The 25,987-nt window shown below is 42.3% G+C and overlaps 1 protein-coding gene across 5 annotated transcripts in view; it reads left to right on the top strand.

Moving 5' to 3' along the window:
* Positions 1 to 648: 648 nt before the first annotated feature.
* SLIT2 (slit homolog 2 (Drosophila)) overlaps positions 649 to 25,987 on the top strand; it is a 289,330-nt gene continuing 263,991 nt past the window's right edge. For 2 of the 5 annotated variants that reach the window (XM_004681383.2, XM_004681382.2), the window contains exons 1-4: positions 649 to 2,105; positions 4,775 to 4,846; positions 6,034 to 6,105; positions 16,511 to 16,582. In XM_004681383.2, coding sequence (XP_004681440.1) covers positions 1,927 to 2,105; positions 4,775 to 4,846; positions 6,034 to 6,105; positions 16,511 to 16,582 — 395 coding nt within the window. In that variant the 5' untranslated portion in view covers positions 649 to 1,926. The remainder of the gene's footprint in view (positions 2,106 to 4,774; positions 4,847 to 6,033; positions 6,106 to 16,510; positions 16,583 to 25,987) is intronic. The other 3 variants (XM_012724159.1, XM_012724158.1, XM_012724161.1) reach the window with 2 other exon arrangements.

Below are 25,987 nucleotides of genomic sequence, written 5' to 3'. Positions count from 1 at the left end.
GCGCTGGGTATATAAGGCCGGCGCCGGCTTTAACTTCTGACTTGGGGTTATTTATTGGGGGAACTCGCGGACGGCGGAGGCTGGCGGTGGCGGCGTTGGAGGCGGTGGCGGCCGCGGACCGAGGTTAAAAAAAGGCGGCGGCGGCGAGGGATGGGAGCGCCGTGGCTCCCGGGCGCAGGACGGAGCTGCGGAGCGTTGGGGGCACGGCGGGAGCGCTGAGCAGGAAGGGGAGCGTCCGGGGGCCCGCCGCGGGCGCTGGAGGCGCGGGCCGCGTTTTTGTTCTGCTGCGCTCGGCGCCCGGCAGCCCGAGCGAACTACTCCGGAGACGACCACGACCCACCTTCCCGCAGCGGAGCGAGTCTGGGGGCTGCCGCGTCCGTCCTATTGTTTAGACACTTGCCCGGAGCTCGGGAGCCAGCCGAGCCACCGCGTCCCCGCTCCCGGTCGCCGCGCTGCCGCGACCCCACCTCCCTCCCCGGAGAAGGAGGCGCGGGGAGACGCCTGGCCAGGGGAAGGGGCTGGAAGGAGCCGGGCGGCCCGGGACGGCGGCCGCCGAGTCAGGTGCAGCGCCCCGAGCCCGGCGGCGTCGCGACGTCAGCGGGAGGTCTCCCGCCGTGGCCGTGGGGGACGGGAGTCCAAGCCTGGGAAAAGTTCCTGCACTTTGAGAAGGAGGACCTGCTCGAGGGCGGCGGCCGAGGGGCTCCGCCCGCCTGGAGCCTGCCCCGGGCTCTTCCACCTTTGCCATCAGGTGTCTGCGGCGCGGCTGTGGCGTGCCCGGGAGTCGGAGGGGCTGACACGCTCCGCCCGCAGGACTGCCGTTCGGCTGCCTCCAGGGCTGTCCTCGGAGTAGCGGATCCCGCCGGCCCACCGCCACCTCGCCACCCACGAGGACACTCCGGCGACACCGCGGACCCTTCCACCTCGGCCTTTCCACTCCTTCCGGCCTGCTGGCCAGCCAGCCCCCACTCCGTTTCCTAGGCGCTCTCTTCCTCACCTTGGCCCCTTGGATTTCCCCCGCCAGGTGACCAGTGGATATCCCTGCGGCTGCGGCGACCCGGCTGCCCTTTTGTCTTTTTTTCTGCTTGACCTCCGGGAAGGCCCGCGTGCGGAGCGTCGCCAAGGACGCCAGTCGGGAAGCGGCCTTGCCTAGACATCTTCAAGCGAAGTGCATGTGTGTTTGCAAACTGCCCTGGGCTGTCGGGAGACGGCGAGGACACGTTCCGACTGCCCTGGAGCCTCGGGCCTCGGGGAGGCCGTGTGAGTGACCCGCGAGGGGATCCCCGCAGCGCCGCCCCGCGCCCTGCTGGGCTGTGCGCCAGCCTGTGCGCCCCTGCGCTGGCCATGCCCAGTCGCTCGGCGCGCTCCGCTCGCGGCCCACGGGGCTCTGGCGTTTTCTAGCTTCTGAGCGCCCACTTGGATTCAAGGGCACCGTTCCTGAGCCCCTGACCTCTGTCTTGTAACTACCAGCTGGAATCGGTTGGGCAGAGGGAGTCGGGGAAAGCGGAGCATTCCCCAGCCCGGTGCCACCGGCCCTGCACGTTCGCGGCCGCTGGGAGCCTCAGCTCTTTTACCGCCAAGTCGATCTTTGCGGGATAGACGCCGACGCGTGATCTGCTTCCCCGCTGCCCTCGGGGTCTCCTGGGAGCCTCGGCCAGGCCAGGCGATTGCTGGACCTAAAGTTGCCCGAGGAGTGCCTGCCTTGCTGGAGGAGGGCGGTGGGGAGGGGGAGGCGTGTACCTGTCTCAGTTCTGCAGCTCTGAACCTTTCCACTGTTACTTCCGTGTTATTTTGTGCACACTCACCCGGACGCTCTGGCTTGCTAGCTTCGCGCCGGGCGCTGGGCCTCAGACACAGCGCGTTTCGCGCGGAGCAGCTCGCCGAAGAGCAAGCCCCTGGCGCCAGCGAGCGAGGAGGCGGCGGGGGAAGATGCGCGGCGTCGGCTGGCAGACGCTGTCCCTGTCGCTGGGGTTAGTGCTGGTGATCCTGAGCGAGGTGGCGCCGCAGGCGTGCCCGGCGCAGTGCTCCTGCTCCGGCAGCACAGTGGACTGTCACGGGCTGGCGCTGCGCAGCGTGCCCAGGAATATCCCCCGCAACACCGAGAGACTGTGAGTATGGATTCTTCCCAGCCCTACCCCTTCCCCACCGCGGTCGCCACCCCCGGCGTTGAGACTGCAGGGTCCCAGCAGCCCAGGAACCTGTACCTAGGGGTGGCCTCGCCAGCCCTGAGACCCGCATCGAGGACTGAACTCTGCGCGGGCGAAGGATGGGAGGGCGCTGCCCAGGGAGGGGCGGGCCCGCCGGCGGCCGCGCTGGGTGGCTCGAAGGCGCGGGTCCACGTCCCGCCACTCGTGGCCAGGTGCGGGAGAGTTCCGTGGGGGCTGCGGAGACGGCGAAGTGGGGACCACTACTAGCAGACTGCCCAGAGCCTGGAGGACGCGCCTTCGCTCCCCAGACTCCGTACGCGGAGTCACCTTGCCAACGTTCGAGGGTCTGGCTGGGCACAGACTCGGCTCTGGTCTCCTTGGGGTCGGGCGGGGGTGAGGGGGTGCTACTAGCGATGGGACTCAAGAGAGATGACCCCCCGCTCGCAGGCTTTGTGTCGATTTCCTGGGGACGTGGAGAGGGGCGAGGGGGTCGTGGGGCGGCTGCGTCCTCCCGAGGGCGCTTCGCCCAGGCCGCGGAGGGAAGGGATTTCTCCGGACAGCGCAGCCCCTAAGGGGCCGTGTGCAGCCCCCGCAACTCTTTCCCCCCCGCACCCCCACCCCGGAGGCCGCGGCGCTGAGGGCCCCTAGGGACCTGTTCGGGAAGGGGAGGGGGTGAGGGGGAGACTGCAGAGGAGACCGAGTCCCGTTCTTGAAGCGAAGTTGGGGCAGGCCTCCCACCCGCACCAGCCCGGCAGGGTCGGGCGACCAGGGCTCCCCGGCGGCACTGGGCGCCCCCGCCGACTCTTCCAGCGGAGCCCCAGTAACCCCAGTCCACCTTTCCGGCAGTTTCTGCGCCTGTTCACGTGGCGGTGGCTCCCTTCTTCCCCCTCTTCGCGCTCTGCTGCCCGCAGACATCCCGCCTCCCTGTCTCTGCGAGTCTCTAATGAAGAAGTCACCGTAGACCCTGTGTTGACGGCCCCCCGCGCCCTCGTGGGCACCCTCCCTCCCCCAGTGCAGCGAAGTGGAGCCTGGAGGCCATTCTCTTTGTGCGCGCACAGGCCGCCGCCCCGCGCTGCCGGGCGCTCTGAGCGCGCAGCTCTCGCCCTGGCGCGTGGGCCGGCCGGGCGGACGCTCCGGGGCCGGGTCCCGTGGCCTCTTCGTCCCGGGCGTGAGAGGGCTGCGGGCGGCGGAGGTGACCAGGCGTACCCGCAAGTCTCCACCCGTTCGGCCCTCTGCGCTCCCAGCTTCTTCTGACCTAATCAGTCTCTTTACCCGCAGATTAAAACCCACAGTTGAGTCCCTAAACCTTTGCAAATGGCCTTTTACCCCCTGCAGCAATAGGCCGCCGCCCCCATACTTCTCCCTCCTTTCCAGGCCTGTGGCAAGTTGGGGACCCTAGCAAGGATGTCTTGTTCAATGTGAACTACCACTCTTGTGTGTGTGTGGGGCGGGGGGGTGGTCGACTCATGTTAAATCCAATGGCTTGTGAGAGGCCCCCATGATGGTAGAGCAACTTGATGGTACTTTGCTCATCATAGAAAGTGTTGGGGAGAAAGGAGGAGAAGCAGTCCAGAACTGGGTCTTCGCACTTGTCATTTTATGCCACTCAGAGTGTTTGAAAGTTTAAACACTCAGGCGTTTTACTTAAAAAGGGGTGCCCGCGCTGGAAAAACAGCAGTGGTGTTTCAGGTTCTGGAGGGGACATAAGACTAGGAGGGATCTCGAGTTTTCAGAGAAGAATTTTACTCAGTACTGGCTTACAAATTTCCGTCTCTGACCAGATAAACACTTGGTACTGATTTCAAGCCTAGTGATTTCGAGTCAGAGGTAAAGCAAAGCTCAGCTTCCAGGAAGGAGAATGTTCAAAGCCAAGTTTTTCTTGAAAGGATGGGGACCAGCGCAAGTTTAGATCTGGACCAGGGGTGCCAGGAAAGGGTCTGCTGGGGGAGGAACTGGGTGGTGAAATCTGAACAAAGATGCCAGGGCCTAAATACCATTGCACTGATGAGCCTGGATAGTAGATTTCACTTTACCGTCACAGCGGGGGTCCCTGAACAGTGAATGAAGGGTTAGTTTTCATACATAGAGTTGTTGGAAGGTAAATGCTAGTCCTTGCAGGGTAGTCCTTTTATGGCAAGCTAGCTGTTCTTTTGCCTAGGAAGTTTGGCCACCCAGCCTCCTAAGGACAGGGCTTTCAATATTAAAATTTCTTCCTGGGTAGTACTGGGGAATTGGTAGGTTCACTTCATGGCTGGGACTGTTAGGGGGAGGTGAGCTTACTCCTGATAGTAAAGGGGCAGAATACCTGTGAGATTAATATGCAGCTCATTATAAAAACAAACATTGAAAGCACCCCCCCCACACACACAAGAGGAGGTTTATGGCTCAAGTAATCTCTTCTTTTTTCCTGTCACATGTCAGCAAGCATGGGCTCTGTATGTAAACTGAAGAATCATTTAAAAAATTCTTTCAGAGGCTTTTTCCTTCTCTGTCTTGTGTTGTATCAACCACTTTATTCATCGGGACTAATGTTTAAAGTTCTGCCTTAGTTTAGAGGTTTCCCTTTGTTTAACCAGGTATTGATAGAAATTAAACCGAGCTTTCATTTTCTCATTTTTTTTTTTTCTTAGAGATTTGAATGGCAACAACCTCACCCGGATCTCCAAGACAGATTTTGCTGGACTTCGGCATCTAAGAGTTCTGTAAGTATGCCCTCCTTCCGTGTTTTGAATACTTTTCTCTTGTTTTGAAGGTTTCGTATTTTTGAGTCATTACTGGTCTCTTTTGAAACTTTCCCAGTGACAGAAACAAACAGAATGTTTAAAAACAAAATGTTGGTTTCCTTTTTACTCTTGTTTATCACTGTACTACAGCTTTTAATAAAAATGTAGGCTTTTATTTTAAGACTGGATGCATGCCATAGAAACAATATTATAAAAATGACCTCAAATGTTTGTTATACCAAACCATAAGTGCCTCATGCATATAAAAATGTAGAATAATTGCTTTCACAATATGAATAAGTAATGTGAGACATTCGATACACTTAGGATTTGAGGCTAACTAGGAAAAATTTAAGTAGGCCTGCATTTTATTACTAATATGAAAATGTTCAGGCTTTTCTAACAAACAGCAATTAGCCACGACTTCTGACATTAAAGTCAAGCGACCCATTTTTGGCAGTTTTGGGGGGAAATGGTTTCTCTGGAATTACCCATTGGTCATTTTTTGAATTATTTCCTCTATTTTATGTTTTTGTAGCTATTATAAACTTGTTGCATTGTTACTACTTCTTTAATGAGTTTGGATAAATTAATGGTGAGTAAACCTATCATTTGAGATTCAGAGTCATATAAAGTTGTTACCTAAGAGTAACAATTTGGGTAAAACAATTAGGGTACATTCTTCCCCACTATTTGTAAATGTTTACATCACAATGAGCATGTACTTTTGTTCATTGCCTATTCAGTGGCCATCTTTCAAGAGGAGTCCTTTTGACCATTATAAACTCCTGCAATTTCTGATGTGTCCTTAAGTGAATTTTGAAGTATGTGTTTGATGAATTACTATATATTGACACGTTTACTTAAGATTAAACTCAGTTGAAAGTTGGTTCCCTTAAAACAGCCCTGATAGCTGCAGATGGGGGCTTGCTCCTTAGACATTTAAGGTGCAGAATTAGAACTAGTAAATTTTGTGAGAAACTGCTAATATTTTTAAAGTGAATTTCTCCCTCCAATTCATTTGATATTGAATCTCAAACCAGCGTCATAGTTGCCATAGTTAACGTTACAAAGGGAAGGTGATTCCAAGTTTTCAGTTGCTGAATTGAAACTTACTCAGATGGTGAGCTGTAACATTAAGACTCCTGGTATACTTTGCATTTCAGTCAGCTTATGGAGAATAAGATTAGCACCATTGAAAGAGGAGCATTCCAGGATCTTAAAGAACTTGAGAGACTGTAAGTATTTTCAATTCCAAACTTATGACAACATTAACTATAGCTTTAAAGACACTTGCATTTCAAGGATCCTGTCTAAAATTTCATGTCATAGTCTTGAAAAAGCTGACAGGAAAAAAGAGGGTGAATAAGTGGTTGTGGGAATCATTTAGAAATGGTGGAATTTTTGCACAAAGGGTACTAACTTGTAGTAAAACTCAAAAATACAGATTGACTTTCCAAAAACATTTATTTCCTTTGATAGCCTTGGCTTTGCTACTCAGAGATGTACATGCTTTTCGTATTGTTCCAGGAGCTTTTTTGTATGCTAATGTCTGAAGGAAGGTGGTATTTTATTTGCATTTGTCTTGCACTATGGAAAAGAAGAGGTTTGCTAATAGTTATTTTAATTCCTATGCCTTTGCTTTGTATGTCATTAGTGACCTCTGAGGAACAATTTTAAATTCTTTGTGAAAAAGATTTCCTTCCTGATATTTGACGCTTAAGATGAGCATTGTTAATAGCTGCCTGTTTATAGTTTTATCTCACTCTTTTATATTGGCTTGCTAAATATTTCTACTAGACAAGGAATTTAAAGAAATGAAACTAAGAATTATGTTATTAGAGAGTGGTCATTTTAGCACTGGTTCTTTATCCCAAGATCAGTGGTAGACTCTGGACTTTAAAATCTATTTTTATTTTTTTCAGACACAAAATCTTCTGGATTGATAAACATTATTTAAAGGTCATTGTGGCTTTATGTTCACAGTGTATACCTACAAAAGACAAAATCTCTGTCTGAAAGAGTTAGCCTGTGTTGTAGACTTTGCTATTTTATGAATTTGGTCTCATATGTCTTGGTAATTCCAGCTAAATAAGATTTGCATTTTAAGGGCAAGTAACTGTGTTATTCAAAGTAGCAGCAATTATTTTCACAAGTTTCCACCTCTACTTTAATAGTCACTTTAGGTAAAAATAAAATTGTTAGTTAATGAAACACACAGTTTATTTTAAACATGGCAAAGATGGGAGTTCATTTTGTGCATTTGTGAGAAAAAAAAAAAGGCTTGTAAACTGTAAGATATTTGTGAATACAAAATGTAGGTATGTTTTTACCACAAGTAAAATGCAGTGCAGAGATGTCTGTAGTTTATTTTACTTTAAAACTGTGGTAAAGATTGCCATACAGGGAATATTTGTGGAATTCCAAATAAATTAAAAATCATTACTTTGAGCTGGTTTTGATGGGGGCAAAGGAGAATAAAAATGAGGTAAATATTTGGTTAAGTTCATAACCCTGTTCATAAGTTCATAACCCAGCTCTTAATCTAGAAGAGTATTTAAACATATATCTGCTTTGATCTCATATGTAAATAGATAATTCCTAGTGAGTACTTTGCAAACATATTTTTCAAAGCTATTTTTAATTCACTCATCAAAAATGTTATCAATGTAACTTCAAGGTTGGGCAAGATGAATACATAATTTGAAATGATCACTTACAGCAACTTTCTAAGGAATAACTTTTGATCATTACATAAAATGTATGTATTTTTACTCTTAAACAACTTCCAAATTATGAAGGGGTCTCATGCAGCCTTTGTTTTGATTCCATTGCAGTTTTTCATGTTTCTGAAACATTGGAACAAAACAAACTTCCTCCCTGTTTTTCAAGTTATTTGGGAGTATCATTTGAACTTTCATCTTGAATAAATTAACTTTTTTTCCAAAAATTATTAACTAGATACTTTCTGATCTGAAACTTGATTAGAGTTGTAAGTAAGTACTAGTTTTTTGACTTTTACTTCCCCTGGGAATGTCACTTCATCTCAGAACAATTTTCTACTCTACTAAGAGGCAGTCAGATGTTTGGGGGGTGGAAGGGGGGATTCGTAATTTTGAATGAAAACTAATATATATGCAGGACTTCTTTAAATCACCCCAGCTGTTGGTCCAGAGCAAATATTTCATATTTGTGAGGAAAAGCTGAGAAAATTCCTTTTGTTTACAACTGCCAAGTCCATCTGATGGAAGCACATTGTTATCTGACAGCCAATTCATCTCCTTGGGACTCTGGAATTCAAAACTATTTCTTAGGAACATTGCGGATATACTTTTCAAATATTTATTTTCTTTTACATACATGAAATGGCAAGGTAGTTGGGCTCAAGAATGCATTTAAGATGTTGTGAAACAGATCCTTTTCAGTTTTGTTCAATATATTGTTTAAAAATACAATAATAAAAATACTTACATAGAGAGTTCCATAATCAAATCACTATGGCCTTTGGTTTATAGTCTTATTTTTGTAGGTGGTGTTATTAACATCACATGATTTTTTTTTCTTTCCAAATGCTGCAAGAAAAAATGTAAGAGATAGGAAGTATCAATGAATTAACTTTTAACTATATGTTCTACTGTCTTACACGCTTCCAGCATATTAGATGTAAAGTTTTTAATTTAAAGTCTAAATTATGAAAAGATGTATAAATGTAGGTTGATGTTGTAAATGCCATTTATACAGTATTTATAGTAGCTCATCTTTATTCTTTGTGTGAAGAACAAAACAAAATAAAAACATGAATTTTATTTGTGTGTAATTTATGGTTCTAATTATTTTTCATTTTAAAATGACAGAATCAAGATAAGTCAAACATTTTGTGAATATTTTAAAATTATGTTTATTTCTTTTTGTTGTTGTTGATAGTTTAACTTAGCTATTTTTCTTGAGAAACAAGAAAAACCCAAAAAGAAAAGATAAATGCTATACTTTTTTAGAAATCTAGCATTTAATCTGTAAGAAACAGGATCACGTTATGAAATGGAACTTAACTTTAGCATGAAATGAAAAAGCTATTCCTTGTAACTATAATCACTATAACAATAAAAGGAAGATATTATTCTCCACTTCAAAGATTCTGTGAAATACAAGGTTCTCGATCAAAGTGTTAAGAAATAGGTGGGTATTAATATCTTCACATTCTTCTGTCTCTCCCCCTTTTCCCTTCCTCGGTCTCTGTTTTCTAGCACCTCGCCTCCCGCTCTTTACCTCTCTCCTTGCTCCCTTCCTCCTGTCTGTAGAAAACACCATGAGATGATTCGTTTATCATCAGAATATAGTTATGAATCACGGCGACAGCAATACATTTTAAACACACCTGCACACACCATGAACACACACCCTTTCCTGCCTTGCCAGTTTGCTTCGGTACCCCCAGACCTCATGTGAGCTGAGAGCAGAGTGGCAGGCATCCTGAGATGCTCAGTGATGCAGTCAGACTTGCTTACCTAGGATGAAAACGAAGCCTGGAGAACGGGCACCTCATAGTTGGTATTCCCAGGTCTCATGCTGCTTACCCAAACTGTTTAAGTGAAATACAATATAGTAAAGGGACTAGTTAAGTCAGTGGATATTAATTGAGAAGAATAAACTGCAAAGAAGCTGCATTGAAAAACTGGAACAGATATGACAAATATTTCTTTTTTCTATACTTGACAGAAGATGCCTGCAAATAAGACTCCATGCAAAATGATTCAAGGTACTTCTAGGTTGGTGCATAATGGCCATAACACACACACACACACACACACACACACACACACACACGGATCAAGAACTTTTGTGAGCTTGTCTGAAAACTTGCAGCTTTGCACAGGATTATGTTGTAGCCATTAAAGTTCTATTTATGGCTTTTCAAGGAGATGTAGGCCACTTCAGGGCCGTGGTAGTGAAAATCATCTTCTGTTTTTGCAAGTCTCTTGCTAACATAAATGCAAGAGTATGAGAAAGTGGTTGAAACGTTATAGGGTTGTCAAAAAGCCTTTTGAATCTTTTGTTCTAACTGTAAGGAGATGTTTATGTGCACAGTGAATTATACTTATGCCTTGGTTATGTTGATGAGAACCAAGAGCAGACCATAGAAAATCTAGGTAGATTTTTCATTACCTTTCTCATCCTCTTACCCCCATGTAAGGAAATTGCAAAGTGTAAAGGTAAGGGCAAGCTTAACACTGTTCTCTGCCTACCAATACTCTGTGCTTCTAACACAAATGTAGCTTGGTATCTCCAAGTTTTAGTGCATTTCAGGTGAAAACTTTGCATTTGCAATCACATGTTGTGCTACATACTTTGTCATTTGCTATTCATTTTTCCCTGAGAAATGAGTTCTGAAAAATAAAGCCATGTAAGGCATCCTGGAAAATTAGCCTGCTCACTTAGCGCTCTTCAAGTTTCTACCAAGTTGCTATCAAGAAAATACTCATTTCATTTTAGAAAATGTTTTGCCCACCACCTCCATTCGATGGAACACTGCACTCCTGTGAACGAATATCAGAAAGGCGAGTGTATTCTGAATCATTCCCTATACACACAACAGCCGTTACCAGCCTGGATCAGGCTGAGTCTGTGGTGTGCTGGGGTTGGTTGTCAGTCGTTACATAAGCATTCAACTGGAGAGTATGTTGGGGTCAGGTCTGTGGGAAAACACTCCTTTCTCCTCTTCCTCATGGATGGAGCTCCTCCCTCTTCTGACTAACCCCACAAGTTTTCAGGCGATACACAACATATTCCTTTTCCTAAAGTCAAGGGAAGCTAACAGGGTTAATCTCCTTGGAAAGAATGGCAACCCAGCTCAAAAAGATTGTTTCCTGGTGTCTTTACAGCCAAATTTAAAGTCAGAGATACTTTCTTGGGAAGGGTTCTTTAAGAACACATCAGACTTACTAGCTGCATAGACGGTGTAAGATAAAAATGCTCTAGATGATCAAGTTATGTTTCACGTAATCTGAGGAAGCCTTTCAATGTCCCTATTCTCACCTGTTTATAAGCGGCATGGAACGATTTTAAATTACATCCGCCATATAAAGCTTTATGTAAGTGCACTCTTTGAAGGTTAGCAGAATGAGGGTTTCATCTGCGAGGGTTTCTCATGCCGTGTTTTTTATGGGCCTGCAAGTTGAACAGTGGTGAGAAGACCTGTTTGCTCTCTGTGGACTGTTTTATAAATTCTGAAGCAGCAAGGCTGTTTATTTTTCCCACATCTGTTTTGGGCTCATCCTTTGTGACAGTGTTTGCTGGATGCTGTGTCCTTTATACCTCCCCTGAAATGCCGCGTTTAGTTTGCACTGTTGCAAAGTATTTGTGGAAGCAGCGAATGTCAAATATTTTACATTGAATTCTGTCTTTCATTCCTGTTGGATACCTTTCTGCTTGAATCATGTCTTCTAGACGGCATTTCACAACGTTATATGGCACGAGAGACTTTTTTGCAGGGTCTTTATATATATGGCTCTTATCTTAGTTACAAAGCCCTTTACTATGTGCTGGGCCAGAAGGGATACGGGGGGAAACCCTTTCAGAATGTTGGTTTGGTGATCCTAGGGCCGATCTGGTGGTTGATATAATTGCAAGAGGCTTCCAGATAATATTTACAAAACATGACTTGATTGTGCTCCTTGCAGTGTTTACCCTAGACGAGGGTTGGTGGTTTGGGAGCTTTAGCTGTGCAGTATGTTATTGCTCAAGACTCTGGCAGAGGTGCACAAGGTCCCTTGTCATTTCATGTGCCATTGTCTGGCATCCCATGGAACATGGGAAAAAGTCACGGGTGCTTCAGTCCCTGGTGCTTTCTGACCATTCCCTTTGAGAATCAGAACCTGTAGGTAGCGTGACAGACAGATATCCTTGGTTTCAATGTCATGTGGGATTTGGGTCACATTGCTTGTCTTTCAAAACTTCACTGTCCTCAGGACCTTGAGAGCTGAGATCATGGGGATGGCTCAGGAAGATAGTATGTTGTTTCTTGAAGAAAATTGCATGGTTTCACCAGGTGCTTTTGACATACTTGGCACTTAACAGAATGATGATTGTACATGTCCACATCTTCTTCTTTCTCAGAGCAGAGGTTAGAACTTACTTTATCTTATGGAGACAATAAAAGGCGGACAATAAATTTGACTTTGATACCTCTGCACTTACTGTGGTTATTCTGATTTTTTTTTTCTTATAGCACATGATCAGTAGAAAAATATGAAAAAAAGTACAATGCCCCCTTTAAATTTTGTTTCTGTTTGTCATTTTCTGATTCTGCATACAAATACTTAGGAGTTAGGAATGTAAAGAGGAAGCAATATTTAGATTAATAATCTGTCTTTTGGCTAGGGCATGCTCATGAATGTTTCATTGATAACACTGCTGAAACTATAAACTTCATGGTATGCATCAAGTATCAGCTACATGATCAAGTTTGCTTTAAAAATGTAAGAATAAAAATATTTTTTAAAAGACAAGTGGAAATTTACCCGAGAAAGGAGCAGTTATGTGTGAGAAATAGGATTTTGTAGATGATAAACTTGCTAAGGCAGCATTTGTCTGTGGCTGGTTATAGAGGGCGCACTGTTAAAATACTTTATATTCACAAGACAGGTAAATACAGGCACAGGTTGTTCCCTGGCTCTTGGTAAAATTGTTTTCACTTTGTATTTTAGATTGGGGTGGAGGTTGAACATAGTAAAGTGATTTGAGGTGAACGCTGGAAATATAAAAGATGGAACCTCACCCACTTCAGCTCACAGATGAGAATTTGGACAGAGCTTGTCGGTTATATTCAGGTTGCTGTTCAGACTGAGCAGGTTAAGAATCAGCATGTCAGAGACCAGTGGTGCTTTGTGTGATACAGAAAGATCATTTTTCCCTCTGAATGTCGAGCTCAAAAGTCACCAGCCGTACAGAGGACATGACACGGTCACTGGGACCTCTCTCATTTGCCACCCAAAAGAATAGATCTCAGACACCTATCACCTACCTTCCTAAAACCACAAATTACCAGCTAAAGAATTTCCAGTCAGCCTTCACATCTTGTGGGCAGACTCTACCTAGTTGGTGGTGACCCAAGGGGTGGCTGGGGTAATCTTCTACCTCTCCTCAGAAGTAATTTGGTATTTGTTCTGCACTAGAAAGACTTGATCCGCCTGTTCATCTTAATGGAGCAAAGGTATTGGTCCTGCAAATCCTCCTTTGGGGATTCAGTTCATACTGTTCACTAATTCACTTTTCTTGTTCTGGGACTTTTTACTTTTTACACTTTTTACTTTTAAAGCTCATTTGAATTAGTTACTATTATGACACTTGGATGTCTGAGCACTAGGAATTCTGCAACATTAGAATATGTGAGGTCCGTTTCTTTCAGCTCTCTTTTGAAATTGTTATGTACTTAAAGTAAGTCTAGATAAAAAAAAAAAAAAACTCCTTAATTTATGAATTTAATTTTAGATCATCATGTAAGAAATCTTGCTTTGAAATTTTTTTGCTTCATTGAATATTTTGGAAGAATTTCACTTTTTCTTTTAATGCGTGTATTTCTATTTACTCTTAGTGTTGATGGAAAAGGAACAGGAACCAGAAGTATATTGGTGCCCTTTTAAAGAAAGGGACTTGGTTGCTCTGCTTTTCCATGCATCATTATTAGCTGCACTTTTTCTTACTACTACTTTGTGTTGGCATCTTGGTTGGTGTAGACATATTTAGACGATTCATAATAATTTTCTTGGAATCATGAGAAGCTACTTGAATTCAGAGAAAAACATGTTATACACATTTTCATTTTTCACTCAACTTAGGTGTTTAAAATAGATTTTAAAGTCACATGTGAACCATCGAGAGACTCTTTTTAAAAAGTAAACTTGGTGTTTGGTATTCAGCTGTTTGGTTCAAATGTTGAAAAAATAAGCTATTGTTGTAAGAATTGGATTATGTAAGATTGGTTTCCCTCCCCCACCCCCGGGGAGATAAGCAAAATTACCCCATGCTATTATTTTGAATTACTCTTGAGGAATGTTTAAACCGTGACTCTTCGAGAAGAGCGATGCAGAGGGTGTGTTCTGGAGTCATAGTTCTGTCCACCCCCCACCAAATACAAGTCTTTGTTTACCTTTCAATGAGCTGTGTAACAATGATACCTGTACATGGGTAGTGTGGGGTAGGCTGTGGAGAATGAATGAGATAATACAGGCAAACTTCTGGTGACTGACCTTACGTAGTAAGCTTGGTACATGTTAGCTGTTACCTTCAGAGTGAATTAAACACTGGCAACATGAGGACGTGAATTAAGAAATAACTAATAATAGTTAGGCGAAAGATACTGCTTGTACCCAATCTCAAACACCTGCCATCTCACAATATAAGAAGTGGGACTGATCAACAAGAAATCGAGTTGCAGGTGTGAGTTCCTTATCTGTCTGAATTTGTTTAGACATCCTGAGTTTCTTCCAACTTCTTGATGAGGTTGACAGGTGAGGAGAAGCTGTAGAAAGCCGTTTTGGTGGTGGGGTTTTAACTAGCTGGAGAGTGAAATAAAATCTAGGGCAAGTATCTCAGGGAGCATGTTGTGGGAAATTTGGTCAAGTATAAAATGGAGATACTAAGGTTTAGCTGAACTGTATCAAAAGACAGAGAACAATTTGTTCACCATCAATATTTTCCAAGAACCTACTGAGTGCCAGGGAAGAAGAGAATGGATGCGAAGATACCGTCTTTGTGCTTGACCTTATAGCCCAGGAGGAGATGGACCAGTACATGAGTAAATAGAACTTAACGTAAGGATGTACCATTCAGAGAACAAGAAAGGCAGTCTGTACAGAACTAGACCTTTGTGGAAGCTTGCATTTGAGGGGAAGTGTTTGTGGCCACTGGACCCTGAGGCGGGTCCACTGCTTTGGATCAGACATTCCTCTCCTAGATGCCTTCTTTCACTGCCAACTCTTTTCTGGAGCCCTCTGATTTTGAAACTTTATAAACTGAAACATTCTAAAAGCCCAAGTTACTAGTTACTGCCCTTTTACAAATTGGGATTGACTCTTTTAAGAGTGGAGTTGTTTTGAAGGGTGGTTGTTTCCTTAAAAAAAAAAAAAATGCCGACAATATGTGTGTGTGTGTGTGTGTGTGTGTGTGTGTGTTTTGTTTTGACAGTAAACTATGAGGTTATGATTTGGTTAGATTTCATTTAAGTTCTAGAATGGAGACTCTGGGAGTACGTTTTTCTCAGAATCATGCCCAACGATGAAAAATAAATAAAAGCTTTTGGTTTTCCTTTAAATTTAACCTTGTTATGTACTTCATTCATGAGAATCAGTATAAGTGGGAATAAACTCTCCCTTTCACTGATTTTACCATTTTCCCCTAATTGTCTTGGTGCACTTTTTATGAGCATACATTTTATGAAGTGCTGGGAATGTTTCCATAGCTGCCAACTTCCTAATAATAGGAGTTGATCTAGCAAATTTTATGGTTCCCATCATTACCTCATGGCATTTTAGAGTTGGAAGAAGTTCTGAAATTGACTTGGTCCAACTTTTCACAACAAGCAGGGTTTCTTTTTATTACATCCTTTGCAGGAAAAGAAAAAAAAATGCAGAATCCACTTGCACATGTGTGGAATAAGGAGTTGGGAGTTTTTCTTTGAGAGAGGATTTCATTTCTTAATGTCTCTCGTTCTTCGCAACAGTTACCTTATGGTCTTCAGCACTCTAATCACTGGTGCCATCTCTACCCTCTGCAGACAAAATAGATGTCATTTTGCCTCCTCCTAATGATCACTTAAATATCACAATTATATGCCCTCGTTTCCCACCTATTTAATGTTATCTTTACGACTTCAGAAATATCTCCACCTTTTCCAGGGTGATGTTAGATCGCTAACCTCCTTTCTTCCCTTTAGACCTGTAACAAGGTATAAATCATTGAAGTACATTTTGCATTTAAAGTCTTTTCTAAAACATTTCAATTCAGTTAAAAATCATTTAAAAACCGTTTAAAAATCATTATTTAATCATTTCCTCCACTACTATTAGTTATAACTCTGTTTCATATTCAGTTGTGACTTAAATAAACTTTGTTGGTTTTCTTCTGAATGCCTATAGAAACAAACTACGCCAATGCTTCTTGCTTAAAATGCTTCTTGCTAGTTTCTTCCCTGAAACTAAATGAAAAACTGTTGGAATTGAAATTGTCATCTCCCCACAATGCCTGGCCTGAAAACTTAGGTCTTATGGGACAGTGTCTAAATTATATTAGGGCGCCATTCAGTGTGGTGTTTCTGCTGTTTCCGGAACTCACCTCACTTAGACACCAGAGTCTGACTCAAAAAAATCTCGTTTCCTTGTGTATATTCTGGTTGAATGATGTTGCATGAGATGTGATTTTAGAGTTTAGGCCCCAGTAATCATCCTCTGAGTGAGCATAATGGAAATTGCTTTAAAGAGTCATGTAACAAAAGGTGTAACCAACTTTTGATTTGCAATGCTTGAATTCTCTTGAATGTCTTTTCATTCCTTTGTGCAATCCAGGGTGAGGCATGACACTACGGAATCACAGTCTCACTGCCAGGTATTTTCTAGGTAACATACACTTTGTTTTTGTTTTTCTCAAAAGGCGTTTAAACAGAAATCATCTTCAGCTGTTTCCTGAATTGCTGTTTCTTGGGACTACGAAGCTATACAGACTGTAAGTAGACAGACAGTTATTGTCGCTTTGTGCTTTATTAAATGTATTTTGGATCTGTTTCCCTGTGCTTTCTTGGAGCTTCTTCCCCAGGAGTTTAATGGATTAAAAGTTTGCCCTTTTTTCTTATGGAAATTTGTAATTGGTTTTATTCATTGTTTTATTTGGGTAGCATTTACTGATTGATGTGTTATTGTTCCTTTTTGGTGACTAACCATGAAAGATGTGCCTTACTTCTTTAGGGAAACTTTTGATTAGCTCGGATGGGGAAGCTTGTGCTGGCTGCTTCCTCCTCAGAGGAAATTGGCAGTGTTTTCTTGTCAAGTTGGGAGATCCTATTGTCAGCTTTTGTGATACTGTTTCTGAACTTAAGTAGCATTTACTGGTCTGGAAATATTATCATAAGGTACCTTAAAAGAGTTGTAAATTTCCTCTTACATGTTCCTCTGAAAGCCAGAATTCCAGAATCTGCAATATGAATAACTCCACAATTAAGCAAGGGTTTCATATTAAAATGTGTCAGGGAAGACAATCCGGATTACTCCTTCCTTTGGAAAGAATTTAATGTGGATTTTAGGCAGAATCTGTTTTTTCCTCTCTGGTCAGCTTATTTACAAACCTCAGGTGTACTAGGCATATTTTTGAAATCATTTACAATTCAATTTTCAGCTATGGGAATGATTTTCTGCAGATGGAAAATAAGCTACAAAGACTTGGGAAAATAAAGCGCAATCATTTTTGATATTGTTGGGTGTTGAGGAAGGACTGTGACATAGACTAGATTGCTCACCACAGCTCCTGTCTGGAAGCTGGGCAAGCCTCACGTGCTCATGCTTGTAGGGAAAGTGAACAGGTTGCTTTTTCCTGAACTTGATTTTCTGGCAAAGGCTTCATAGCCTACCAGTTCAGTACTGTTGTCAATTTCAGAAATCGGATGATCTCTTCCCTTCCTGGAACCCTACGTAGGGTCTCTGCTAGGTCCTTTTGATAGCATCTCTTCCCAGTAGGTAAGGGGGGCTGTCAGCTGACATAGCAGTTCTTTCTAGAGTGACTTTCCTGATGCTGTTCCTGTGCCCCCTCCTCCCAGAGGCACCTGGCAGGATGTCTCCTCTTCCTTGTGTTCCCTGCTGGCTGATTGGCTCCGTTGAAATTACTCTTTACAAGTCAAATAAAGCAACCTCAAGATCGCCTTATTTAACAGTTCTCTGGGGACTATTTTTACCAAGGAAATAATATGTAGACTGTTAGAAAGATTATAGGTATTTATATAAATTGAGACTTAAGTAGGTGCGCTTAGTTTTTAAGGATGGTCACAGAGATGTTTTTTTAATAGTATTCCACTTACCGCTTTAATTTTTGATGATTGAGGGTATGTTAAAGAATTAACTTTAAGGCTAATATGCAATGAGTACTATTTAAGCTACTACTTGCACTAATTGTTTACACATATAAAAACAATCCCATTGTCTAGGAAATTGTGTTTTCCCTGTAGCTGTGAAAATATGGTATGAACAAAATGACTGTATTCTACAATTAAAATTATGAAGCTGAAGGGGGTGTGTTCAGGAAATAACTTTAAATCTCTCTTGAGAAACAAGACTATTTGATTCTGCATCTAGAAGTACTTGTTTGGATTTCTTTAGGAGGCTCAGGTGGTGTTACTCTGTCCAGGACAGATTATATTCTTTTTCACATTTTGCCCTCTTTGAAAGCATCACCTAGTGGGCCAAGAGAATTTTTTTCTTATGCTTTGTTACCATTTTAAAACTTCATGAAGCTGCCCTCAGAAAGAAGGAGACATGAAAACTTCAAGAAGTAAATCAAAAGAGTAAACCCATAAAAATATAAGGTGGCCTTTGCTAGTGAATTAAAAGCATATTAAAACTTGGGGAAGGGGTAGCTAGAAAACGTGTTCATAGATCTAATGTCTGTCTGGCTCGGAGGGTCTTCTGGGGGAGTGATGGGAGATAAAGTTCTGTTTCTTAGATGAGACTAGTTGCAAGAGGAAATTGATGATCACAGTCCTGAAATGAGTGAGATTTTGGTGACTTGATGTTTAAGATGGATGGGAAACTCAGAGAAGCAGTGTAGATGTCATCGTTTTGTTGAGGTGCTGTCGTCTGACTTGAAAGAGATTTTAGCAATGGCTGCCGATGACTGTACTGTTCAGAGGATAAGTGATAAGTGGCCTGTCACAACTTTTGATGATGGTAATTACTAATTAATCATGGTCCTCATTGAAGAACCTTTAATAAATAAAGGAATAAAGGCTTGTGAAGTTGACTGCTCTTCTGGCACAATTTCCACCAGGAAGGACATAATTTCGGATTTTCTTCTTAGGATACAGGTGCCTTGTTGTTCACTTGAAACATGTTCTCAGATGGAAAATGCACACAAACGTTCATGTGTGAATGATTTCACTTAAAAATGAAACTCATGAAGAATGAGCGAAAGAACAAAGATACAGGGCTTTTGAGAAATAGCAAGGAAAGTATGCGGGGACAGGGAGTCTTGGCTATTTTTTTTTTTCTGAAAGAGTTTAAAAAAAAATGTATTTAGGCAAAAAGGACCACGAGCAAAGAAGCTGGGAGTCTTGGCTTGTTGCACAGTCAAAAGCAGCGTGTCGCTGGCCCACTGAATAAGGTAGTGCAGCCCTCAGCTCTAGCATTCAGGAAAGAATCAAATCTAGAATTTATTTTCTCTATCAGTTGTTTCATAAAGCTAATTTTTAGCTCTTCTTCTTTAAGTTTATCCTGTCCTTTACTCTTAATACTTTTCCCTCCTCCCCATCAAACAGCAACAAAGTTGACTTGTCTAACATATAATTCATACATTGATGTTACATTCTTATCATTGTTTTGCTTTAAAGCCTGTTGCATGTATTGAACTTGAAGCAACTTTTCATTGTACTTTTATAATGAATAGTCACCACTTGGCTCTTGCCTGAAAATGAGATGCCAGGTGAAGAAGCACATGTTTTTTTGGGGGGGGACCCTAAGTGCAATATAAAAGAAAAGAGGGTACACTGTATATGAATTATGATCCGACACGGTTGGTTGCTGCTTGGGACCAAATATGCTTTTCCTTTGCTGTCTGCTCCAATTTCTCTGTGGACCGGTTGAGAGAGCACTGCATGTTCAGGTCAAGATGTTTGCTCAGAAATAGTAGTACAGTTGCAGCTGTGTTTGTTGGAGCAGGAGACTAGTTTAAATAGCATTACCATTTATCCAGTCCATTAACAGAACTCTGTAAAATAATACCAAGTCTGCATCAACTACAGGACAGTGTAATAAAATTACAAGCAGTTGTTGACAGATGGAAAGTGTAAGTAAAGGGGAAGCAAAGCAGAGGGCTAGAGGTTGGAGGTTAAGACACAGCCTATAGTTTTCTTAACTTAAGTAGAAACTCCATCCTTTCCTTTTCTCCTCCTCCAAAACTGGTTTCATTTTTATTGTCTACTTAAAAGTAGAGAAAGTGATTTTTCAGAGCAATCAAGAGCTGGTTAACTGACAGCTTTCAGTGACGTTCAGTGACTATTGTGATTGATTGAAATTGATGACTAGCAGTTATATGTCTGGATAGCATATGTTAATCTTTCCGATAAATGTAACCTTAAAGGTGACTCACTGGTGGTTCTCACTTTCAACTCAACTTGCAGCTACTAATGTGGGCTTATTCAAAAGGGATGTCAGTGGTAGTGTTGTGGTGGAACAGTTGGTTATAAATATTTGTTTTGTGGTTTCCAGTTTATTTCTTTGAGTAGTAGTATATTTACTCAGGTTTCTAACAGAAGCTAATGTATCCAAAGCACATGCAGAAGCTTATTTTTCATTTATATCTATTGAAGCAAAGCAGTGCTAACCATCAAAAATAAATGCATAGGCCCCATTTTCTTTCTTAAAAAAGGTTTTCTTTCTGGTTCACACCAGGCTTTGGAGCTACTAAATTCTCTAGCATCACAAATAATATTTTTAAAGCTCTCTTTGTGGTGTAGATACTAATGACCTACACACTTTGATTTTGACCACTTAATTTGTTTGGTCGGGTCCAAATTTACTTGCTGTCAGATAGCATCTCAGATACTCAAAATTGTTTTTGATGATAATAATTGAGATTTTTACAGAGGGAACTTAATTTTTTGTGCATTAGGGGAAAATTAATTTGCTAACTATAACATATAATTAAGCACACTTTCTTTTCCATTCAGTCACTCCCATCAAAGGAGCCTTATTTTTTAATAGTTATGGGTTATATTTGTGCCTATGACAAAGGTTTCTGTGATTCAGTAAAGAGCAAGCAGGAGTCCACTATCTTATCCCCAGACAGAACCATTAGTATACTGTCAATTATTATTACCTTAGTTTCCCTTCTCTGTTTATGCATATAAATATTGGTGCACATGTATTACAAAAACATTTTTTTAATACCCCCAGGGTCTAATATAAGGCTTGACCTTTAGAAGGCTCTCAGCAAGTGTTTGATGTATTGAGTTAAATCTCTGTCGGGCTGAGGGTGTGTAACTTGAATGAGAAAAGAGGAGCACAGGGAAGGCACATGAATAATGGAGAGCCAAATTAAATTTAAAGGATAACTTGGCTAATTAAATGTTTAGTCCCTTTAGATTTTCTCAACACCAGAGGGTTTTGGTAGATACAGCAAAAAAAAAAAAAAAAATTTTAAAAAGTGTTCCATTTTTCACCTAAGAAAATGTGCCTTCATTTAACAGAATACTATGCTTATTTAAAATGGATACCCCCGTTCTCTGATGTCGGTTTAGTCCCAGGATTTTCGTATTCAAGGATGAAAGCAGAACACCACAGTGGAGCCTAGGTCGAAATTCCTCTTGAATTAATTTCTGCCAGCTCTGATTAAAGTGTGTGCTCCTAGAGATGTCAGGTGCCATAGTTTCCTGCTTCATTTTCCTCTTGGCCCCTTTGGCCCTTGACACAATAAATCCCACAGTCGTGGCACAGGAACTGCAGGTTACAGTTGCCACGGTTACCGTTGTCCAGCCAGACTGACATCATTACTCATCAGCCAGCGGCCATGATGGCTCCCGCTCATCTCCACGGCTGGGAAGAGCCTCCCGTGCGGGGGATGAAGCCCTTCAGAGGCGTTGTGTCAGTGTGATGGCCTGGGAAAGGCTACACTTTTTATGCTTTTAATTCTGATACTTCTCTACTGGTAAGGGACTTTTTAACTTGGCAAAAAAATGGACCAATGAGCCATCAAACTTAGAACACCTTAACGTTGGGTGAGACCAACACCGAGTGCTTTATTACTTGTGAAGTAACTTGTTTTTTCCTTATTATCATGGGCTCATTGGGTCCCAGGGACTTTGTTCTTAGCACTTAGAGCAGAGAGCTACTGTGGAGTTTTCCTTTAAAGACATTATTACTACTTAATGTAAGGTTCGTTTTTAAATCAGTCAATGCATAACTTCTACCGCGGGCATCTGATTCAGTGAAGTCGTCATTACCACATGCACAGGAGAGAAAAGGCCAAGTTATTGGGTAGGGCTTACTTTTGGTTTTATTTTGAACTCAACATGTAATTCTCTGATTAATAGTTATAAGATTATGGCATGGCAGACCTCTGCTGCTCCCCTCAGCAGTGTACTTCGACGATCTGCCTGTTCTGCCCCCCACTCTGTCTCTGGTGAATCCTCTCACCCACCATATCTCTGGCCTGTACCCCAGTTCTGTACACATAAATAAATAAATATTTTAAAAAATAGTTGTAAGATTAAAATAAGATTAAAATTGTATTTGAGTTTTGCCAGGCCGTGTGTTGATAGTTTTTACTTCAAATGGAGTAGAAGACTTTTCATTAGGGAAATCCAGAGATTGGCAGATTTCAGCTGCAATCCAGAAACTGCAGATTAGATAGACTGATTGTGACACCCAGAGCCTGCTTTGTGACATAGGAAAGTCAAACGCAAGGAGGTCTTTACCAAGTGTGCTGCTTACAAGGCTGCTTTCTCAAGTAGAACAAGACATGTTTGCCTCTGCCAGTCATTACTAGCGCTGTGCAGCTTGGATTTGGAGTATGTTATGAGAGATGTTGGGGAGAAAAGCTGGATTATGTGGGGCTTCGCACAGTGTTTGGTATTTATGGGTCTCAACCGCTGCTAACATCTGACTTCTAAAAAGTCGATCAATGAGCCTTCATCAGGAATGGCTCTATGGGTTTCATATCAAATCAGTATAATTGGATATAAATCATCAGGGAATAGTTTAAACTTTGTCTATACATTGTAAAACTGGGCCCTCCCTGGAAGCACAACGGGTTAAAGTGCAGCACTACAAAGCTAGCTGCAGCTGCTTCAGCGTGAGTGTGATCCACAGCCCAGCCAGGGAGTTGACCCACGGGGGTGCAGCCGGCTAGGGTAAGGCAGAGGTGCAGGGGTGGTGAGAAGATTCACCAGAGACAGAGTGGGGAGCAGAAGAGACCGACTGACAATGTACACTGCTGAGGGGAGCAGTGGGTGGCTCAGGAGAGGTCTGCCGCGCCATGTGGGCCACCTCCTGGGTGAGGATCGAATTTGTGCTGAAGTGGCCTTAGCTTCTTAGTGCTGTGCTTTAACTGCTGTGCCACCAGGGAGGGCCCATATTTAAGTATTTTTAATATATTTACATTTTCAAGACATTGATATCAGTGGACTTACGAGAGAGATGGCAGGGAAAGCTGGTGTTTAGATACCTACTTAGATCTGAGTGGTGTTCTATCTTTGAACAGCAGTTGAGCTTCTGCAGTCCAGTCTCTTTATCTGGGAAATGGAGATGAGTACAATATTGATTTCCCAAGTTTATTTCAGATCTGTTTCAGGGAGCATCTTCAAGTTTCCAAATATGAAAGAAATTGCATTTGTATTATCGTCTTCTCATTGCAAAGGGAAATGACAAGCCTCACAGTAATCCTTGCTTCTTGTCCATGGACTTCAACCACTGCCCTGGGCTCTGGCACCCCCTCTTGCATCATTCTCAATACAAGAACATACGCCTGAGCCCAGCCAGCCACACTCACTCTTTTACCACAACAAACTGATGAAATGTGTCTCTGTACTGTTTCATTTCTCCTTGCTTAGCTGCAGAAGGCACCAGGTAGCCAGAATGTCCTTCCTGAGATCTCTTCAGTGATGATTCATATAGGTTTAAAATTCCTAGGGAAAATGAATTAGAGGGGAAGGAAAGAGACGATGACTCAGGGATATTTATGTGGGCCCTCATGTTTACATTGTTGTTTTAATGCCTTGCTGTCCTCAATGACAACGTGAAGGGAAAGTAAACATTAGGTAGAAATGCTGAGTAAGTGCCTCTCGTGGTGGGTAACTATTCTTCAGGCTTTCCAGAAGACTTCCTGAGTTGCTAAAAAACATTTTTATGACCCTTCATGGTTTCAGTTTTTAAAGCAATGTAAGATAACTAAGCCTTTGTTCTTATAGTAGACAAATCTGTTTTGATCTATGGAGTATCCTGTCATTGTAAGTAACCTGCTTTTGTGCTATTAAGTGCGTTTTTAGAGTAAATGTTATGTTAAAATATAGTGCACATTATAAACACTTGAAATTTAAACAGCAGTTGATAATGGAGCAAGTTTGAGGCAGAAGTTACTTTGTTGGAATCATCAGGCCAGTAGCTCCTGTAAGTCCAGAGGCATGACTGACCGTGGTGTGTGTCTGTCCCTTCCTTCCCTGTCACCCATTACCAAAGCAGTTGCTTTTATTGAATTCTTTACATAGAGTGTCAGCCATAAGATAGGTGGTCCATGGTGACGGAATCCACTTTGGAAGGATGAGCCAGGAGAATGTACTTTCTAGAGAAGGAAGCGATGAGAAGTGATGCAATATGTCTGCATGAGATGTTATTAAGAGAACACCTGTGTCCCTTGAGTTGTCCCCTAAATGAATGTGTACAACCAAATATGGCAACCTTATTTAAGTGTTAAAAACAAACAACAACAAAAAAAAAACTTAAAGCGAAATAAGTAAGTCTGGAAACAGAATGGGAAAAGATAGCGTTGCCTGTCCGATAGGTTTCAGCTACTTGTGAAAGATTAAAGCCTGAAGTATGTGAATAGCTGAGAACAGCACAGAGAAAGGTTGATTGCTTCCCCTCCAACAGTTCCAATTGATTGAAGAAAGCCTAATTTAAAGTTCTGTTTGTTCTATGTCTTAAACCATCAGAATTCTCTTTTAGGACCAGAGGAATGCTCTGGAGGAAAAAGAATCCAAGGATAAAAAGTCATTGCAAGCCAACAATTGTTCCTAATCCTCACAAAATGCTGGAGAAATTAAATTTATTCTTTATTGCTCAAAGTGTTACCTAGGTCACTGGGTGATGGGAAAATTGGACTGGAAGTCGAGTAGGCGCAAGCTTTGTTTGTGTCTAGATGCTTAACCTTAGACACGACAAGGCATCTCAGAGTGTTGTGGGAACTTGGTAGCGAGCATTAGCACCCAGACTTTTATTACCCGGATTTATAATAGGCTGTGCTGTCAGGAGATGAAAATGTTGTGTTTACATTTCAGTGTTAAATGATCATTTAATTAACACCTAAGAGGGGGAAAAAAAAAAAAAACTTGTGAAATTCTTAGCTGCCTTTATTGTTGGTTTCCTGGGAGGTTTTAATATCCAAGTTTCATTGAGATTTCTTTTTGTAAGTAGACACACACAAGACATTATAAACTTTTTAAGGAAGACAAACAGTTTAACCTTGACCTTTTTTTTCCCCTAAAATATTAAATTTGAACTACAATTTAAAACGTGTGCAGCTTAAAACTAATTTTAGACTGTGTAGGAAAAATATGTTTTAAAGTTTTTTTTTTGTGTGTGTGTGTGTAGACATTAGATAATATTAACTTACATTTTAAATTTTCTTCTGTGAAACATTTGAAATTGCCAGTTTTTTCCAGGGTACACTCTTTTGATTCAGACTGAAACAAAAAAAAAGTTATCCTCCTTTTTTTAAAATTTAAATTCAGATGCCTCAGGATAAAACCTGCTTTCTGTATTGTGTATGGGAAAAGAGGGCGAGGAGGATTGAATGTTATTAAAATCTCTTAATAGACAGCCCTGCTTTGAACTAAGAATTATATTCTCATTCACAAAATGCTGCTGCCCTTCTTTCGGCTCTTTGTATGCTGCTATAGTCTTTCCTTACTTCTATCAAGTTTCAGTTTTTCTCCAGAATTTCCTTGTTTGCTTAAAACCTGTAGTGATCTTTTACTTCTGAGAGCTGCTTCTCCAGCCACACTTGAGTAATAGCAGAAATCCATTGAAAACTGTTGCATTCAACGTTTGACTCCTTTACTTAAAGCTCTGTCTTTAGGTTGAGGTAATTGTACAATACACAATGTTCAGAAGTTAAAAGTAGGGAAAGGAAAGACTGGAAGTACAGCGGCTTGCT

This window comes from Condylura cristata, unplaced genomic scaffold (genome assembly GCF_000260355.1).
Source record: "Condylura cristata isolate star-nosed mole 26May11 unplaced genomic scaffold, ConCri1.0 scaffold00012, whole genome shotgun sequence".
Taxonomy (NCBI): domain Eukaryota; kingdom Metazoa; phylum Chordata; class Mammalia; order Eulipotyphla; family Talpidae; genus Condylura; species Condylura cristata.
This window is presented reverse-complemented; position numbering and strand designations above follow the sequence as displayed.